This window comes from Protopterus annectens, chromosome 11.part0 (genome assembly GCF_019279795.1).
Source record: "Protopterus annectens isolate FY-2018-M chromosome 11.part0, PAN1.0, whole genome shotgun sequence".
NCBI lineage: Eukaryota > Metazoa > Chordata > Ceratodontiformes > Protopteridae > Protopterus > Protopterus annectens.
The window spans coordinates 308,682,169-308,701,328 of record NC_056745.1 but is presented as its reverse complement, the minus strand read 5'-3'; the positions used below and the strand labels follow the sequence as shown (position 1 = coordinate 308,701,328).

Below are 19,160 nucleotides of genomic sequence, written 5' to 3'. Positions count from 1 at the left end.
CATATTGCTAGCTGTATAGAGTGACTGTACTCACTTGCATTAAGAATAAGACAGACTCAAAAGACAAGCCATCCTGGTGGAATCACATCAATCTGTTATACAACAAAAGAAAAAAAAAATATCTTGGCCAAGCATAGGAGAAACAATGTTATACATACTAAAGCCACCCCCCCCAACCAATCAAAGCAGGCAGATAAGAGGGTTAATTAATACTTTGAGGGCTAAATTTGAAGAAAAACAGCTTCTTGGGCAAAGGATAACCACAAAGATTTCTACAGCTATGTCTGTAATCTCAGGGGGAAATACTCAACAATGTGCAGAACATATTGTAAATGGCATCACCCACACTGAACTGGAAGCCATTGCCAACCTTTTGCCTGACAGGTTTAGCTCATATTTCTCCCCCTACTCTCCTCAGATAGTCCAATGGAAAAGCAGCATACCAAAATCCCCCCAACCATTACTAAGGAACAGATCATCAATGCACTTTCCAAGGCCAAAAACACTGTTTTGATGGGCACTGATGACATTCCAAGATGTTTAATAAATAGCATGAAAGATGACCCCTCCGGTCCAGTTGAATCACTTTTCAACCAGAGTCTTCAGTCATATTTTGTGCCCAAAGAATGGAAGATGGCTACAGTCATTTCCCTGCATAAAGGAGGTCCAACCACTGATCCAGGTAACTACAGGCCCATAAATCTTACCAGTCTCATATGTAAAGTCATGGAAAGAATCATCATGGACATGATAAATGAGGACATAGGTAACCTGCAAACACTGGACCCACCATAGTTCAGCTTTGTTAAAGGAAGGTCATGATTATTGAATATGGTGGACTTTTTTGAAAGGGTCACCAAAGCATTGGATGAAGGTAAGACTATGCACATAGCTTACCTCAACCTGGCCAAGGTTTTTGATACAATACCCCATTCAAGCATTATAGACAAGCTCATTAATTTAGGTATAAATTATTTTATCACCTGCTGGATAGCCATCTAGCTCACTGATAGGACCCAGGAAGTCAGAATATGGGGAGACCACCTCCACCAAGAGGCCAGTAGAGATGTCCCCCAGAGCTCAGTACTTAGCATCTATTTCTCAGAATTGGAAGCAAATGCTGAAGGTTAATGGCTGACTAAGTTTGCAGATGATTGCAAGCTGGGGGCTATCATCAATCCCCCCCTTCAGACACTAGTATTTTTCAAGAAGGTCTATCTCTGACTAACAAATGGTGCCAAAGTCATGGTCTTAAACTCAGTGCTAAGAAATGCATAATTGTACCTTTTTAGGAAGTCAGTCATCTCACCTAATTAGCATGTTATAATGATAATACTCCCCTAAGAGTTGACCCAGTGGTCAGGGATCTGGATATGCATGTAGACAGTGGCCTTACCTTCGACCACCACGTGGTCAGAGTGGTGAGGAAATCCTTTTATGTCTCCCAGCTTATAAGTAAGGGCATGGCATCTAGGTCCAAAGAGGTCATTATGCCACTGTACTCCACCCTTATCAGATTAATCATAGAGTACAATGGTCCCTTTGGTATGTAAATGACAAGGCGTATGCAGCAACTAGAGGGACCTCAGAGGTTCTTTACAAAAAGAGTACAAGGTGTAACAATCCTGCATTATGCAGAGTGCCTTAAAGCTCTTTCCCACTCCTCGGTCTCCTATAGATTTCTGAGGGGTGATCTATGCCTGGCTTACAAGGCATCTCCAAACCCCACACTTATGAATCTCCTACATACTCGTAAGTCAAACAGTACTAGAAATTCAAGTTCTAGGGACCTGAATTTTGTCTGTGACTTAAACAGGACTTGCTGAAGAGACAGATATTTGTCCTAGAGGCTGACCTTCCCATGGAAGAGGCTTTCTATCCATCTGAAGCTGAGTTCATCTATTACCCAGTTTAAGTGCAACCTGGACCAGTGGATGGGGAATAGGAAATTTAAACTGGGCCTGACAGCCATATCCCTTATGGTAGTTTATAAATGCCTAGCCCTCAATGTCCTATTTGGATACAGGACATCATTATTCTTTAAGGAAAACTTGGGTAGACTTAGAAAAACCCCACATGTTGTTAGCCTAGTAATAATCTATGAAATGCAATGGCAGTCTGAACATATTCAGTTTCCTAGCTAAACATAGCATAGGCATAATAATTAAGAGAATGTGGACAATGTTAATGCACCTTGTATTAGTGAACCCTTCTGTCCTTTTGTTACCATATTTTGTTCCAATAGCCTATAATTCACGATATTTTAAACAAAAATTGGAATATAATCAGGAGTGAACATAATACGGTGGACATTCTAGGTGATCACCCCAAGGTGGTATATTGTAGGGGTGCCAACATCAAGAATATCTTGGAGAGTCAAGATAATTCATCTAGGGCTGGCAGGATGGTCCCTTGTGGCATGTGCCACCAGTGTTCTTACAGTCTTGTTGTGTCCAACATAAAAATACACGATAAAGTTATTAAGATAAGGGCAATATATAGTTGTTTCTCCTGGGCAGTGGTCTATATCACTGTGTGCTCTTTTTGCACTGCACTTTATATAGGTAAGACCCAGCACAAGCTGGCACAAAGGATCTATGAACATCATTATGAGATCAGACATCAAAATGAAAACAATGCACTGTATAGACATATTAAGGCGCACCCTCAACATTCATTCAAGTTTGCAGTTCTACATCAGATTAAAAGTGATTCTTGATGGGGGGGGGGGGGGTCCCTGGAAGTTATATTTGGAAGAAAAGGAAGTCTGGTGACAGATATATTTGAATGCTAATCTCCCACCAAGCTTAAATGAAACAGTTTTCATCTCTAGCTTATTGAAACGTAAGGTTTTCGATAGATAGGGTATTTTATTTTGCATTTAGTATTATTCAGCATAAGTGTTCTTCACGTTTATGTTTATGTTTACGATTTATGCTTTATGAAGTATTTTAAGCAATAGGCTTGATTTTTAAACTAATTTTCAGTATTGTTTAAGTTTGAAAACTATGGTGTGTAACTAATAATTTGTTTGTCTGCTGGACTTAATCAGTTTGTGACACAATAGTATAAATATGGTGTTAAATCTTTTAATGTCGTCTGATGAAGTTTGGTGATTACACCAGACGACAGCACTCACTTTAATAAAGAGGTTTTGGGTTTTACGCTTGTGTTTCCCTTGCCTGCTTTGTTGTTTTATATGTTGTACGTTATTTTGGTTTTCCTGGGTAGGACTCATATTGCTTAGACTATTGCAACAGTGATCTATGTTTGAACATTTATCTATTGTGGAACCAACTGTGGAGAAGAGTTCTCAGTTTCCAACTGAGTATGGTCTCTAACTTACTAAAAATTAAACAGTCATCCAGTGAAAGACCTAAGCTTGCTTGACAGTGATCACCTCTCTTAAATCATATATCCTACCCTCTCCAAATATTATAGATTACTCTAGGAAAGAAAAAAATGGATAAAAATGTAATAACTGTGGCTCTCTTCTCAAGCATATTTCAGCTGAAATCACTAACTATTTCCAGTTCATGAGTTCCAAATCCCAGAAAGTTCATCCTACCTGCCACCACCCTTAAAATATTTATGTTCAAGTGCTAACTCCTACCTCAAACATTGTACTTTTTGTTTCCCCTTTTATCTTATCTATTTTTTCTATCACCTTGACCCAGGATAGAGTAGTATTCACACATTCCAAGTACAAAATATTTTTAGTTGTACTGTCCACTAACAGACCTAGGAATGTGTTATTCCCAGTCCCCTTCATTTCTTTGATAAAACTAATTTATTCCACTGTAGTCTTACCCTCCCACTCTTCCACAGAAATCTAGTGGCGAATCCTTTCAACTTTAAAGTCCCTAGCTGGATACTGAGGCAGGGCATGGAAAATGTACAAAAGCTGGGGGTATATTTTCAAAGTCTAGTTCAAATGCTGACAAGCTTTACAATAAAAAAAAAAAATAAAAAAATACTTTTCTGCAATGTCCCCGAAAGGAATAGTTTCACTTTGTAGATCAGAATTATCTAAGTGAATCAGCTCCCTGTTGAAATGTCAACACTCCAAATGCCAAGTGCTGACAAGCCAGAAAAGAAAGACTGAAAACTCAGGAAAAGAGTGAATCTAAAAGATTCTTCTTCTCCTTTAAACTTATTTATTGTAGGGGGATCAAGCCTCCTCTTCCACACCTCAGAAACATATATACCAACTCCAAAATCACTATACCTCAGAGAAAAGGGAATATCCCAGGATATGGCCATTTCAGACTTGGTATATGGAAGTTTATTTTGCAGCCATTCAGTCTCTGTGTTTTGGGACTCACTCTAGAGCAGCCCCACATTTCAAATAGCTAAGATTTGATCTTGTCATTCTTCCAAATATAGGGGAACTGATATTGCAAATCCATAAAAGGAATAACATGTACTGCTAGTACTCAAGTTTTAGTGATTATCATTTTATAACCACAGAACTGATTAATTTCCAAGATCTTGTTCAATTTCACTAAGTCCTATTTAGTGTCAACCAAAAAATAACCTATGTTACCAATAAATCACCAGCATAATGTGACAGTTTACATTCCATATCCCTGATTTTAAACCGTGTCAGGGTTGAGGAATTAAAAGTAGCTGCAAGAGTTTCCAAATGAAGGACAAACAAAAGGACAGAACAAGACACCCCTGCATGGTGTCCTTGCATAAGTCCTTCCTTCTTATTTATTTATTTTTATTTATTTCCAGTTTGATTACCGGGGAAGTCCACTGGGCCAGAACGTACCCATTTTCAGTGGAGGCCCGGGGAGAAAAGCTCCAAAAGCAAAGCAAATACAATCTAAGTTACACAGTGTAAAAGATAGTAATAAAATATATACATTTGGAATAACATTACATTGAATACAGTTAGTAAAAAAGCAAATACACGCAGTATACTTCAAAAAACATCATTCAGGAAGGTAGATACAATAGATTTAGTAGTTTCCTTCAAGTAGCAGGTTTGACTGAATGAGAAGAAGGTCTAAGGTTAGTAAAGTTAGTAAAAAAGCAAATACACACAGTATACTTCAAAAAACATCATTCAGGAAGGTAGATACAATAGATTTAGTAGTTTCCTTCAAGTAGCAGGTTTGACTGTATGAAAAGAAGGTGTAAGGTTACATGCTATTTACAATATTTACATATGAGGAGTAGAGAGAGAGAAAGTACATAAACTGAGAGTAGAATATAGTTTGATCAAGCAGTGATCGAGAGAGAAAAGAGAAGAAAAGAAGATAGTATTAGGGTAGAGTAAAGAGAAAGGATGTAGAGGGTTCAAGGGGAATTTATTTAGATTTATGTAGGATGTAAGCAGGTGCACTTATGTTTAGAGGATAAGTAAGAGGAAAGTTAGATTTTGAAGGCTTCAGTGTTAGATGTTGTTCTAAGAGAAGAAGGGAGAGAGTTCCATTTCCTGCCAAGAGAGTAGGAGAGAAGGAGTTCTAGCAGTTTCACATTTACCCTGACCTTTACCACTAATCCTTTATAAGTCTGCAGTGATATATGTTCTATCCTCTAAGGCCATGGTCTCACTGACAGCATGGCTACTTCCTCCCTAGCCAGTCCTATCTTGTGTAAGTAGATGGAGGGTGTGCCAGACCAGCAGCCACTACTGACTTGTGTGTCAGCATTTAAAATTTAAGACAGTGTGTATTTCTTTCATTAGTCTTATTAATTTTGAATCCAATTCAAAACAGCATTGAAACTGTGACAGAAAGACAGTTTGCCAGTGTAAATGTTTTTCTATATGAGAAATTTTATTCATGGCCAAGTCACTTTTCTGAAGGTTGTAAGATTTACCCTTTGAGATTTTGTGATGTCTTTATTTCTTCTATAGGTCAAATAGTTTATTAGCAAAAATGATGGCCACATTTAATTTGTCATTAGATATGAGCATCTTGCTCATCATTGTTTCCATTATTAAACATTTTGGGAGAAGGGAATCATGAAAGATCATGTCAGCCATATTAAACTGTTAACAAAGGGTAAAGTATACCAACAGTAGAGGATCCATTACAGCATGTGACCTAATATTCCACATTACAGAAAGAAGACCTATGTGTCCTGCTCAGAATGTAATGGCAGAACATCTTTAATTCCCTGTCTTAAAGCTCAAAGACCTTGTAATTCATACTAGCAAGCCTCAGTCTAATTCCACAGTTTCAAACAAAGACACCTGAATTTGATTACTTTCCAAGTTTGCAAGTAAAGTTTTATTTACTAAATTATAAACTGAAAGAAACTAATGCAATGATGGAAGGAACTCCATTGCTTTTATGGAGTTCAGCTACCACAGGAAAAGAAATACTCTTACCTTCTTTATAAGCCATTTTAGTTGGCAAACATTCAATAACAGCATACAGCACAGATGGGTTCTCTTGTCCAGTTAGTTCTGTTGTGCTGACTGCAATACATAAATAAAACAGAGTGAAATCAAACATCTTTGGCAGTTCATTCTAAAAATGTATCTATGAATTAGTCACAGAATGATTAATATCTGTATTCCTTGCTTTATTTCTTATTAAACATAAAACTGCTTAACAAAGTTTAAGATGTTCTGAAGTACAGCTATGTAACTAAACATACCATAACAGTTGATGTAATAGATCACTGTTGCAATAGCCTACGTTATTTGTGTTATATCCTGCCCAGGATGTGACCACTGGCCATCTTTCAAACCTTCATGACACCTTCCACATGTCCTAACTGTGAGGAGCTCAAGCAAATCCACATAAAAAAGCAGTTTGGGCATGAAAAGGTCCATAGCTTTATTTCTTTAAGAAGGGAGACTGTAGCCCTGACAAGAAAAATGCTAGGAAAGGAAAAGGCAATAGTAAAACTATAAGCACAATGGTATGTTCCACTTAAAGAAATCCCAATCCCTCCAAGCTACACGCTCTAGGGACCTAAACCTTCCCGCCACAATAAACAGAACATGCTGTAGGGATAGATTCCTGTCCCAGAGACTTCCCATACTCTGGAACAAACTTCCTATCTATATCAAACAAAGCTCCTCATTAGCACTCTTCAAGAAAAATCTTGATGACAGGATGGGAGATAGGAAATTCACCCCAGGGATCACTTCTTTGGCTCTGCTCGACAAGGGCACAGGCAAATAATTTTCTTGGGTGGCGAAAGCCAGGGTGCCTTTTGGCTAGGCTTATATAGGCCCTAGGGCCAATAGCCTAGCACCTACCTATGAATCTATGAACTTATATACATCTATACTCTGGCAATAAAAAAAATAAAATAAGGGGAATGGAGGGAAGGGGTGGCTACTGCAAAAGTGATCTATTAGAACATCTACTGTTATGCCAAGATTACTTATATAACTGCATTATGTTCAGCAGTAGATTACTGATGCAGTAGCCCCATCTATTTAAGTAGATTACCAAAACTTAGGAACATACAGGGAGAAGAGAAGAATTCAACTAACCAGGAGCCCCTGGATGGTGGTCCCACCAAAGCTTGTTCTGGACCTGAAAAAACAATCCGGTTTGTAATGCTTTGTGAAAGTATGTATAGAAGACCAAGTTGCTCCATCAAGAATACTTTTAGAGCTCATCACTTTCAAGAAGATCATAGAAGAAGCCAAAGCTCTGGCAGAGTGGGTCCTAACTCTGCCTGGAAGTGGCTTATTATAGTGAGAGTAGCAAACAGAAATAGCATGAGACAGCCATCTAGAAACTGTGTGCTTTGACACTGGTTATCCTTTTTCTTACCTTCACAGGAGACAAACAGTTAATCGACTTTCCTGAAGGATTTAGTTCTATCCAAGAAATTATCTGAGCTGTCTGTAGACATACAGAGTATGTAGGATTCCTTCTCCCTCAATTTTAGGTTTTGGAAAGAATATAGCAAGATCATCTGAAACAACTCTAGGCATAAAGAATGACTTGTTCTCAAAGAAAACCTGTCCCTGTGGAAAATGAGGTTGGGTTGACCACCCTAAGAGCTTATAACTCAGAAACTCTTCCTGCTGAAGTCAGAGCACTAAGTAACACAATTTTCCACGTCAAGAACACAAATCAGACTGATGAGTTGGTTCAAATAGAAAAAATGTTAATTTTTCAAGCACAAAGTTAAGATCCTAAGGAGCAGCCATCTGTTTTCTAGCTAGATGGATATGAAAAGCCCCTTTCAAAACCTGCTTGACTTGGGGACAGGTGAAAAGGGTTGGGTCTAAGGGCAGACAAAAAGAAATGGCCAAAGAAGGGCTAGACAATAATAATTAAGAGCCTCTGGCATCTGGGATTTAAAGGGTCCTGGTTCTTAGAATGTCACCAACTTGAAAACCTCTTCCACTTTCACATACAAGATTTTCTAGTAGCAGGATTTTAGCCTGCTTTAGTACCCACTGCACATTCTCAGAAAAAGGTGCCTAAATGATATTAAAACTCTATCGTCTCAGCAGTAAATTGAAGAAATTTAAAGCTAGGTTGTACCAAACAACCCCTTTCATGTGCAGGTCCAGTCTGTGGGGAAGCTTGTGTTAATTGCTCTTGGTCATTTTCAAAAAAAAAAGAAAGGACTCACTGTTGCCAGTGTCAAAAGGAAGTTACAACAACTATCTATCTATCTTTGGAGAGTCATTCTGAATCTTTTGAGGAGGCATCTCTCTTACAGTCCTGTTTGCAAACGTTCCTAGAGCAGAGTTTCTTTAACTGTCTGCCTCTGAGTGGAGGCAAACAGATCTATTTGAGGAGTTACCACATTTTTATTGCAAGGGTCTGTCCTGTTTTTGCTCAGCTTGTCTGCAATAATGTTTTGCTCCGACAGAATGCAGGTGAAAGACTGTGCTTAGTTGCTAATACCCAGAGTCTCATAGCAAGACTGCAGAGGGGGTATTAATTTATTTATTTTACATTTGTTAACTGGGATTGTCCAACTGGGCATGAGAATGCCTGGGGAGAAAGCTCCACAGGAGAAATCACAATGCCAACATTTTATACAAGCTTTAGATGGCAAATAATAGTAATATATTGTAAAACATACGCAGGCTATATACATGAACAAAATATAACAGCCTACTGCACTGTACACTTGAATAGTGATCTGTGCCTTGGCATTACCTCCTGTATATAGTGTACATTTATCATTTATGGGTTCACTTCATTTTGCATGCGTGACCATGTTTAGTTTTCTTCTTAGTACTATATGTAACTTTTGAACTGTAATATGTTTTAATTCTCTGCACATGTTCTAGCATGTTTTTTTCTCTGACTATTTTGTCATATTTGTTAACTCTAAATGTTTTTGTTTACTCTGTTCATTTGATTACTTTTGTTACATGTACTACTTGGAACTTTTCTTGGGTCTCTGCTGAAAAAGTGCTGCTGCCCAGTTGGACTAACCTGGTTAACAAATGTCAGATAAATAAATAAATAAAACTCTCGACCATACCTCTCAACTGTACAGATTTCCGCATAATATCCAAAGTTTTGCTTCATATTTTTGTTCCTTTTCTCATAAAATTGTGGTTTACTGGCAAATCATTGAGGGTTGAAGTCAGAAAATAATGACAGATATTTGAGTTTCAGACTTCACACCCTTCAGAAATTTCATGCTGATGCAAACCTGTTATTCTACCAACTTTCTAAGTTTGTAAGAGCAATATTAAACAAGTGTCCCTATTTTTGGGCTTTTGTCCCCCCATTATTTATGGCTTTGTCCAGATTTCTTGATCAAAGAGGTTGAGAGGTAAGCTGTCAAGTATCATTTGGCTGAAGATCAACCCACCAAGGAACAGAGTTATTCCATGGGAAATCACTGTTGGTTAGCTGTGCTGGCACTGATGCTTTTCTCAGAGGCAATTTCTCCCTTCTGTATGTTGATGCAACAATGGAGTTGGCCTATATATGTTTAGGGTGAGTAGGGAGCTTGCCCCACATGTGAGAGGATGTAGGGGATGGGCTTGCCTCTTGCAAAAAAAAAAAAAACATTTTTTAAAGTGTATTTTTTAGCTTTTTTGTGGGGAAGGAGCAGTTTAGGGATTCCGATCCTCAGGAAATTGAAATATGTCTACTCATAGTGGATGCACATTTGCATTGTAGCTTTTTATGTTGCATAAATGGTTTGATTGGGTTTCCCCAGTTTGTTGATGTACCACATCACTGTGGTGTTATCTGTGATTAGCAGCAGAGGTTCTGGAGTCCAAAGATGATACAGAGATTTGACGGCATTTACTACTGCCATCATTTCCCTAATAATTATGTGGTTTTGTATATATAATTTATTCCCCAGGTCCTGAACTTTCACCCCAATGGACATAGCTAACTGCAAGTATACAAAAAGGTGCTACAGGTTTGAATGACTGATACTGATTGCTCTGACATTTGTGAGAAGAGTATCTGGGTTTTATACTCTTATGATGGGTCAACCTTGTCTCATTTTTCACAAAGATAGGGTTTCACTGAGACTGAGTTCTTTGATGCATAAAGTGGTATCCAAGTTTACTTTGAACCAAGTTATCTATCTCCTTGTTTTCTTTCTAGAATCTAAGAATGAGGGAGAAAGGACTCTTCATAGTTTTTGATGTCCACAAACAACTAACATACCATCTTGACAGAACCAAAATCCTCAGAAATTCTGGTCTGCTATTCATTTCTAATGAAGGTAAGAAAAACGACAACCAGTATCTTGTCTTTTCTAGTACTGCATATTATTTTTTAACTAAATGACATATCAGCTAATAATATGCAGTATTAGAAAAGACAAGACGTTATTAACAAAACGACATTAAGATTGTTAAACTAGAATATCCTGCAGTAGAGAAATTAGTCACTGTCACTTATTTATATTTTCATATTTATGTTCATATTTTTATGAGTGAGAGACCTACATGACATTGAGGGCTATGCTGTTAATGCCAAATTCATTGTCAATGTCCATTTATATCACACTGTGCTGAAGATATTGTTAACTGTTTGTAAATAAGCAATATTTCCATATTCAAAAACAACTTGACATGAGATTGCATGGAAAGAGGGGGATCCACGGGTAGTAGATATGCTGAAATGGCCGAAAGATTAACCTTGATAGAGGTATAAGAAAGGCCAGATTATAATAGCTCACACAAGTATTGTAGAGTCAAGAAATTTCAGCATTAAAAGGGGTTTTAATGTGGTAACAACTAAACAATCTTTTCCATTTGCCTGGTGGCAGATTTCTTTGGCTCCCATAATATCTGCTGCACATCCTCAGGAAAATAGGTAGCTAAAAGGTGATACAATTCTATGATCAAAGAAGTCAGTTGAAGCTGTTTCAAGATAGGGTGCATCAAATAACCCCTGCGTTGCGTGAGTGGGTCCAGTCTGTGAGGAAACTTACATTAATTAGCATTGGCCATTTCCAAAAGAAGGGAAAAACATTGTTGCCTTGGCCAAAAAGTGATCATCACAGTGATCTTTGGATAGTCTTTCTGAATCTTCAGAATGACCCTGAATATCTGTGGAAATAGTGGAAAGACATACAGGAATGTTCCCATCCAAGGAAATGAGAATGTATTTGTCTTTCTGGCCTGCTTGCATTGAGTCCTTGAGCAGAGTTTTGCCAGTTCTTTGTTATGAATAGAGGCAAACAGATCTGTGTGAGGCATTCCCTAAGCTGGGTTAAATTCTGTAAAACTTCCTATTTCTATTGCTATTTGTAAGGGTCTGTCCAGATCTTGTTCAGCTTGTCTGCTACAACGTTTTGCTCTGACAGAATGTAAGAAGTCTGTAGAGTAAGATTATGTTAAATTGCTATATCCCAGGATACCATGGCTTATCTGTACAGATGCCATCATCTGGGTGCTCAGTTTGTTTATATACATCGACACAATGTCTTTTTTCTCAGTTATCACGTGTAGAGTTCCTGGGTAACACAAATGATGAACAGAGGTTAGTACATTTGGTACTTCTAAATTCTATTTCATTTTTATAAATTTTGGCCTTTTTTGTTCCAAGATACTGCACTTTTAGCCTTAAAGATGGATCCACCAAAGCAAAGTCTGAGGCATCTGTTGTTATAGAGTATAATGGAGCCGGAAAGGAGACTGAGAGAACTGGATTCATATAAAACTGATCTCTCTGCCAAGGTGGTTCCCTTTTTACAAATCCCAAAACTGACATGTGAAAAGTCAATAGGTGTTGATGTTGGGACCATACAAAGGAATCATGATTATCATAGATGCCATGAGTCTTAGAATCTTTAGAAATTCCCTTGCTGAACTCCCAACTGAGTGGAAAAACTCAGAAAAGGATACAGATCCACTTTTTCCTGTGGTGAAAAAAGCTCTTTGAATGGGTGTATCCAGGAGACATCACAGAAATACTATTTTGTGAGACTGAATTAGACAAGATTTTTTAATGTTCTCCTGAAAACCCAGTCTGCAAAGGAGATCTCTTACCCAAGTGGGAAATTCCACATAGCTCAAATAAGACTCTATAGACATATGAAAATACCTTACAGTCTGCAATAGACTACTACTGGGGCCAAACACTTTGTGAACACCCCTGGAGCAATGGATAATCCAAATAGTAATGCAGAGAATGTAATCCAGACAGAGAAGAGCTTACAAACAGTAAAAACACTTGAAACATTTGGCTACTGGAATATGATGGTATTCATCCTTTAAATCTAGACTTACTAAAAAACTGAAAGGTGGACTAAGAGTTAATAGGTTGTGAGGGGATAGCATTTTGAACTTTCACAAATTGGCAGATAAAGGAAATATGTAGGAATGGCGTCCAAGAATCTTCTTTCTTTGGCACCAGCGACATTCGTGAATCAAAACCTTTCCCTTTGGGGGGGGGGGGGCTGTGGATATGTCTGAAACTATTTGTTGCCAAAGACAGAAATATTGACACTGATTTGGGGGAAGCATTAAAGATTCTTTGGGAGGGGGTGAAACCTTTAACAAACTTTGAAAGGGAAGGCTAAAAAGTCTAAGTCACCCCTTGAATCAATTATCCTCTCTCATCACATTTTGCAGGACCTCAGCAGCAGAAGGTGAATATGCAACTTCCCTATCAAGGGTTGAATTCAAAATTTCAGATTTCATATTTTCAGGCAAGTTTTGAGACTGTAATCATGCAAATCTTCTAAGAACAGATCCAGTAGCTAATGGTTTGGAAATTGTATCAGCTGAGTCATTTGAACACTTCAAAGAATGTTTGGATACTTGAGAAACAGAAGCAATAAGAGCATTTAGAAAAGATGTATTGTCAGATAAAGGAAAAGTGTCTGCAATGTACCTCATTTTCAAAAGAAGCAAATAAAAACTTTAACGTGTGAGTTTTATCAATTAAGAATTCTGAAAATAAGAGTGGCGGAAGAATATACTCTTTTACCAAATTTATCAAAGGGTTAACAATCATTGCTGGAGAGAGAAAGATTAGCATTTACTAAACGTTTAGCTGGAGTAGAATCTGACAAGGAAATCACAACAGGGTCAGATGTGGGATTAGAAATTAAGAATTTGTAAGACTGACGAACCTTATACAGCCTATCTGCCTTTTAAAGGTCTACAGGCTGGCTGTCAGACATGTTTCATTTAGTAATAAAAATATTCTCCAAATCTGGAAGGACAGCAGACGCAGCAGTACGCTGAGGAAATTCCAGTAGTAATAAATCATATTTTTTAAAGAAACTGGAATGTCATTTTGTTCCCACTGAAAAATACAGATACATTCCAGATATGATTTCAGAAAAGGAAAATTCTTCCAAGGGAAAAAGAAAGTACTCTATTAAGGGTCAGAATATGTTGTCTAAGGAGGAATAACTGAACTTGTTTTCCCCTTAATTCTACTCCCTGTTCAACATATTGGTAATCGTTGAAAATTGAAAAATTGTAGAATCAGAAGGTTAAGAGCCTGAACTAAGCCCTATACTAAGGCTGGTAAATCTTTCCCATCTACACTAGCAGAAACAGGGGAAGATACATTTTTAATGTTTTGCTTCTTTTTAATAGAAATATCCATAGAAGCAGAATGACTGTCAGGGCCATCACCCAGGGCAACAGGAATCTTATTTCAGCCAAGCAGAGAAGCATTCCCTGCTCCTTTCTTTGAGACTGACAAGAGTGGTTCTCCCATTCCACAGAGGACACTCCAACAGTCATAGATTATGTGTATATCTCTCGGTCTACGGTGGCTGAAGGAACAACACTAGAGGAACCCAAGGAATAAGATGAGAGTCCGGGGAACCTGAGATGGCCACTGCAGGGTCACCCATTTCTGGTTGAGGCAAAGAAGCAGCCTACTGAACTGGTAAAGGAAGTCTTGAAAAATGTTTTTTTTCCTGTGGCTGGAGGAGTGAATAACCAAGAAAATGGTAAGCTCTTCCACAGTTAAACCAAGAATGAATTTTGAAATACAGCAAGTGTTGTTAACAATAACTGATAAAAGGTAAGTAAACAAAGTAGTGTTTTCACAAAAATTGCACAATAACATACACAAAACACAACTGCTCCAGCCTCTAAAAATAATTTACAGAACTATCAATTAAAAGTACAGTACACCTGAATTAAACAGAAATTTACACTAAACCAGTAAAAAGAACCACGCTACTTCAAATGACAGAAAATTCACTTGACAGTAGCAACAATATTAAAACCTAACAAAAAACAAACAGTTCTGTTTTAAAAAAGTATTATTTTGGTCATAAAAATAAACATGGACGTTTTTTTTTCCACAAAGGGAACTTGTCTGTCCAGCAATAAAGAAATGTTAACTAACCATCAATCCTTGAAAACCCTCAAAAAGAGTACTCTTCAGAAACAGAAAGGCTCTGAAGGGCTTGATGCCCAGACTGCTGATTTTCTCCATGGATAGCTTGAAATTCTAACAGTATGGTTACATGGAAGATGCAGCAAAGGATGAGATCCACAGGTGCAAAATCCAGTACAATACCATTTATTGGTACCAATAAACGGTATTTTACTGATTTTGTACCTGTGGTTCTCATCCTTTGCTGCTAATTTTTTGTTCTTCTGGTTGGTGAAATTTTGCTTTTCCTACATGGAAGATGCCCTTAAGCACTAGAAGTTGGCCAGATGTTATAGCCTAGGCAGGATATAACCCATATAGCTGAGGCTCCTGCAATGATGTAATGATGAACATCTGAAAATGTAAGCCAGGTGCATAAAATCTTAAAAAAATGTCTATAGTCTTTGAGGTTGGGGATGGGATGGTACACATCTTTTAAATCTAGAGTGGCCAGAAATGAGGTGTGGGAGAAGGGGAACACAGACAGAAGGGAAAGTGCCTTAACTTTGGATCTTTGATCTAAAACTTTATAAAAGAAAGCTCTTGAACTGGTGTCCAAGCTCTTTCTTTTTGGCACCACAAAGATTCTTGAATAAAATCCCTTCTCTGTTTACTCTAAGGAAACTGGTTCTATGACATCTGTCCCAGAACTGAAGAAAACAGAGAAGTTTGGTTTGCGGGATAAGGAGGAATGCCTTAAAAAGAAGTAAGAGATGCCGTCTGACAACTGTAACCTTTATGAATGATTCTCAGAAACCATTTGTGTGAGGTTATCTGATACAACTGAGGAAAATTAAGACCTAGACTTTGGGAAAAATTTAAAGGGGAAAACACCTCAGAGGGTATAAAGTCAGTCTGTCTTTTGGATTATCCTGGGTACTGAGAGCCTCCTTCCTTCTTCTTGGGGGCTCCTTGCCATCTTTTTTTTTTAACTTTAAAATTCTGTTTGTCTGTACCTTGCTGATATTTTGTTTTTCTTCCTATAAAAGTATCCTTGATTGGAAAGAAAGATCTCATCAAAATTGAAAAGGAAGGCTGAAAAAGCTATGTGACCCTCAAATTAACTTCCTTTTTTCATCAAACTTTTAAGGACCTCAACTGAAGAGAGGCTAAACAATAATTTTCTAAGAGAGAACTCAAAATCTGATCTTTGACATCTTCTGTCAAATTTTGGGAATGTAACAAAGCAAACCTTTTCTTCAATGATCCAGTAGCAGCTGTTCTGGTTACAGCATCATCATAATCATAAGATCACTTCAAAGAGTATTTGGTTAATGGAGAAACAGAAGCTTTTAAATGATTCAGAGATATTAGTAGTTAAAGTCCTCATTCCTCATATTTTCAAAAGAAGCAAGCAGGTATTCTGACAGGTGAGCCTGACAATTCAGAATTCTGAAGGCTAAAGTAGATGAAGCATATGCTTTCTTAATCTATCAAAAGCTTTCCCGTTCTTCTCAAAAGAGATAAGATTATAATTCACAAGTTTGTGGTGGAATTTGGCACTGTTCTCACTGAAACAATTCTTTCATTTTGGTTATAGTTTCAGAAAAAAAATGTTAAATCCTTTGGAGGAAAATCAGAGGTAAAACTTTCTTCAGAATCAGATTCTACTTCCTGTGGTGTAGGGAGTGGTGAAATACATTCCCAGTCAAATTCCTACCCTTCTGACTGGGAATCCATATCAGATGGAGCGGGAAATCATTTTCTTTTAAAACGCAGTGAAGAATCGGAACTTAAAGAATTAAAAGCTTGAAATAAGCATTTAGCAAAACTCATTCAGTCTCTCTTGTCCATTCTCTGTAATTCAGAAGAACTATGTCTAATTTTCTTTTTTTTTCTTATAGGAGACGCCTAGAAAGTGACAGACACATGGATGGGGCTCTTTGTTTGTTGCCTCCTCTGAGACCAACAACAGTGACTCTCCCTTGCCCAACAAAGATAACCCTGTAGCTCCAGAACACAAGCCTAACTCCCAGTCGTTAGTGGTTTCTCGAGGCAACATTAGCAGGATCGCCAGAAGACAATGAGACAGTCTGAGGTACCTGATTTGGCCACAGCAGAGTCACTTTTCATTGGTCGAGGCAGTGGGGAAGCCAAACTTACTAACAAAGACTTTCATGAAACTTTCTTATTCAGGCAGATGCAGGAGGGAAGAACCAAACAGCCTAAAGCCTGCTCCATGGTTTAGCCAAGAAGAGTACCTGAGTCAGAATGGGCCTGTGAACCTTTTAACAGGAAAATTACAGTTCTGAGGTAAAATTCTTTGAGACACGCCCGAAAAACACTAGTTCAAGCCACATATGTATAATGTTCCACAGAAATAATTCAAGGTTTTACAACAAAAGTAGTTTTAAAAAGGTCTATATCATGTGATTGACATCTTAAAATGTCTACTTTCAGTTGTTCGACACGAAAATGTCGAACTCCAACTTTCCTGAAAGGCCAAATCACTGATTTCTTTCCAAAGGAAAGAAATTGGTTGGTCAAACAAAAATGAGGCACAAAATCAAACATATTTAAGCAGAGGGCTTTGCCCACCACACCCCAGAACTTGGGGGGGGGGGGTGTGCACCCCACATCCCCCCTAACTAAAAATTCTAACTCTGAGACCACACTGCAGTCAGGAAAAGGGCAGGTGTAACAGAATGGCCAAACAACAAATAAACAAAAAAAAAACAAAAACAAGACTATAAAGGATATTTTGGACAGGCAGGGACGTAAAAGTCCAAATGTGTGGCCTGTAGGGCATGTAGGTACATCAACAATGGTCACTATGTGACCATAGCTAGTTACGAATCTTCTATACAGTGCCCAGGTAAATGCAATTGTAATTCATCCATGGTGGTGTATATTGCTATTTGCCTTTCCTGTCCCGGGTTTTATGTGGGAAAAAACATGAGATTGAGGGACAGGGTCAGAGAACATTTGAGGGCAATAAAAAATAAAGATGTACACAATGCTTTATTTATACATTCCACCAAGTGTTTTTCTTTTAATACATTTATATTTTTTGTGATTGACAAAGTTTCAGTCAGTGAAAGAGGTGGTGATGTTAAAACCTTATTGGAAGCCAAGGAGTCTAAATGCCAGTTGCGGTTGAATGCCATGATGGCACCTGGCTTGAATGATTTTATATCCATCAAACCTTTTTTGAAAATAAGGCAAGATCAAGTTGCATGAACTGTCTTCTTTGTCATTCTATATATTTTTTAACATCAAGTTTGATTATATGTTATTTTGATTATATGTTATAGTTATTTTTTTAATGTATTTGTTTTCTTTAAAAGTTATGCAGTGTCTTCAATTGTGTTATATAATTAATGAGCTGGTTTAAATGATTCGCTGAAGGTTTTCTTGGGGGCAGTATTTAAATGCCTTTGTGTAACCTTGTGAACAACTCTGAAGAAGCCTATTATCGTCTGGTGAAATCACTTAGTTGTTCTAAATGGATTATTAAATAGCCTGGTATTTTTATGTAAGAATCTGTTCCTGTGTGGATTCTTTTAACAGCCTGTTGCTGTTACTGGTTTTGGTATATTGATTTGGTTTCTATTCAGTTGCAGTGGTCTTTTTGGCTGTTTTTTGTTTTTCGTTTTAACCTTTAACAGTTACTGTTAAAGGTCTGCTGTGTGTTTCAGGCAGAAAACTACAGTTTACCCAACAATTTTAACAGTGCTAATTTACTAACATGCAAACTCTATTTACCTTTGCTAGAGGGCAAAAGCAACTTATACTTCTGAACTGTGCGAATTCCAAATAAACCTAGCTACCTAGAAACGTGCTATATATGAACAGGTTTTGATGGATTTTAGAACAGAAGAAAAAATAAAAGTGAGAAGAGACAACAATAAAAGGGCTCATTCTGGGTGATGCTGCTATTATCATTGTGGAAAAAATGTTTTCATTGAAAAAAATGATGTTCCAAAACCTTTCCAGCCAACATGATAGTTACTAAGGAAAAGAGTTTTCTTGGGGAAGACTAGTGCTTGTCAATGCCCAGTAGGCTGATGTATATCACATCATTATTGGAAGGCAGCCAGCTTCTTGTAATCACACTTCAGCTTGAAAAATTTGTGAAATCTCAGAGATGACATACATGACATATGAATTTGCTGGTAGGTTGTTGACATGTAATGTTGTAGGTTTTAGTTTTAGGAGATGATTTCTAATTGCAGAGGTTCAAACAGATAGAAAGTGAAATAGATTGTTTATGGTCTCATTTGGTAGAAGGGAAGGAGAGAGTGGTGGGATTTTTTTTTGAATAGTGAGGAGACTATTTCAATGAAACACTGATTAAACTGATTGGCTATGGAGTCTACGCTGTTTGATGTTGGGAGTGGTGTCTCAGAGTGGCCTGGATGCAATAGTTTGTTAACAGAA

General features: G+C 37.7%; 1 protein-coding gene across 1 annotated transcript in view; it reads right to left on the bottom strand.

Annotated features, from left to right (window-relative positions):
- CFAP54 (cilia and flagella associated protein 54) overlaps window positions 1–19,160 on the bottom strand; it is a 2,749,537-nt gene that overhangs the window by 1,478,822 nt on the left and 1,251,555 nt on the right. Inside the window, exon 32 of the mRNA XM_044087198.1 lies at window positions 6,347–6,436. Within this exon, the coding sequence (XP_043943133.1) occupies window positions 6,347–6,436 (90 nt within the window). The remainder of the gene's footprint in view (window positions 1–6,346; window positions 6,437–19,160) is intronic.